Raw genomic sequence first — 2,037 nt, forward strand, 5'->3', positions numbered from 1 at the left:
TAACGCCTTGCTGTCGGGTGTTAGCTCATCCTAACCAGGCAGAGAGAGCAGAGGGAGACCATCCTTCAGCGCCGCGTCAATCAGCTGATCAGCGTCAATCTTTAATCACAAATTGATTCCAATTCTGTGGGAAACACTGAATGCTCATAATAATAGGCTCTAAATCCACCACAGCATCGCATTGTATTTTTGCAGTTTTTACTTGATCTCTCAATTGCATCGCAAAAGAGGCCTTAAAATGTTATTATAATATAATTTTTTTTTTTTTTTTTGAAAAGCTGGCGTGAAAGAAGGTCGTAAGAATCCTAAAAAACGGCCTGTGAAATTCCTGGAAGGACTCATCAATGACTTGAGCATCACAAAACACAAATCCATCAATTTCTATTGTGTTGGCTTCGCAGGCAGAAATCTCAGAGAAAGATATCTGAGAATTTGGATTAATTTAAGCCTGACTATCTGCATGGCTTTTATACAGCTGTCGCCAAGCAAGATTTTTGCAGTTTGGGTGAAATGACCATTTAAACGTGAGACTCACAGTGTCACATCTAAGCTATTGATAACTTTGATTTCATCTTTGTCTCATCAACAAATCCGTAAGACTAGCATCTCTCCTCTCCAACACATGGACTTGTTGTATCCTTGTCACCTTTTCAAAAATCGTCAGGGGAATGATTTAGAATTAAAAAAATACAAAAAAAAAAGTAGAAAAACATTGTGGGAAATCCTGTTGTCCACTCTGAGGAATGGAACAAATAACACTGAATTCCAAAGAGTTGCTGACTTGTTACTCTTTTGCTGATTTGTAGCTCTTCTTCATCGTTAAACTTCAGTCTTTCAACGTCCGCCCTGCCCCGCGTCCCGGCTCAATTCGTGTCTCTAACTGTGCTCGTGATGTGTTTCGTTATAGTCCATGATCTTTAGCTGCTGCTGCCGGGGGCGCCCTGAGCCCGCCTGACCCCGTCCTCCGCCTGCCTTCCTGCGGGGGCTTTCCTGGCTGGAGGCCCGCTGCTTGGACTCAGAAGGGGGCTCCTTGGTGGGCACGGTAAGAGGAGTAGCGTGGGCGGGGGCAGGGGGCGGAGTCAGGATGGAGGAAGGTGCGGGGCAGACAGGGGCGATATAACCTGGGAAAGGCGGTTCCACGCACAGCTCAGTCTTCAGGCCGTGGGCGAGGCCGGCCAGGCGCGTCGGCGGCTGTTCCTCGTCACACTGGCTCTCGCTCTTGTTGCGGAACAGCTCGCGAGCCCTCATGCCCAGGAAGCTCTTGGCGCTGGGGTAGGAGCCCACGGTGAGCGGCGCGTCCGAGGGAGGCAGGGGTGCGAGCGGGTTGGCGTATGGACAGGACAGCGAGGGCTCCACCAGCAGGGGCGGGGCCAAGTCCTGGCTGCCGTTGATGGAGTTGGCTGTTGTCTTGGAAGAGTTGCTCGCCTTTGGTTGCCGTGGCGATAAAGTGCTGCCGTTGCCCCGGGGGGAATCGTGTGGTTGTCTGCCGTCCTCTATGGTGTGAGTTTTGCTTGGTCCGTCTGGCACCATGACACTGTGGAGGAAAAAATATTCACGCTAAGAAAAACGCTCAAGCAAATCAGCTTCCTAATTTATAAGATCAACAGTAAACTGGATGTCTTTTTGGAAATCTGGGAACTGTTCCTGATACATTTTAGGGAACCCAGCTCAAAATATCCAAATAATGTCTAGCTTGATATATTTTGGAACAAGAACATTCAGTCACAGCCTTAGTTTTGAAACAACCATTATTTACTCCATAATGACTTTAATAATATTTAATTTAACTTGTATTAGTCAATTTTTCCCTTGTAATTAGTTTGACTCTATTTTAGTTATTTATAATTTTATTAATTTACATATATACGTATATATCAATATAATCCTTTAACAAACTATTGAAGGGGAAAATCTTTCTGTTAAAATGTATCTGTGTTTCTGACTCTCCTCTACTCTTAGATTTTTTATAATATACAGTAACAATGGACAGTTTACATCTTAAAGCTTCTAAAAAGTACATATATTTTAAAAAGCAAA

At 44.8% G+C, this 2,037-nt stretch overlaps 1 protein-coding gene across 1 annotated transcript; it reads right to left on the reverse strand.

The window, feature by feature from the left end:
- Positions 1-271: 271 nt before the first annotated feature.
- Positions 272-1,531, reverse strand: LOC121966081 (hamartin-like). The gene has a single exon (XM_042516182.1). The coding sequence runs from the start codon at positions 1,528-1,530 to the stop codon at positions 877-879; it is 654 nt and encodes a 217-aa protein (XP_042372116.1). The 5' UTR covers position 1,531; the 3' UTR covers positions 272-876.
- Positions 1,532-2,037: the final 506 nt, after the last annotated feature.

Source organism: Plectropomus leopardus, unplaced genomic scaffold, assembly GCF_008729295.1.
Source record: "Plectropomus leopardus isolate mb unplaced genomic scaffold, YSFRI_Pleo_2.0 unplaced_scaffold2301, whole genome shotgun sequence".
In the NCBI taxonomy this organism is placed as follows: domain Eukaryota; kingdom Metazoa; phylum Chordata; class Actinopteri; order Perciformes; family Serranidae; genus Plectropomus; species Plectropomus leopardus.

Bases quoted from the DNA above. Each gene is read 5' to 3' on its own strand.
- LOC121966081 (XM_042516182.1), bottom strand. From the start codon at position 1,530: ATGGTGCCAGACGGACCAAGCAAAACTCACACCATAGAGGACGGCAGA.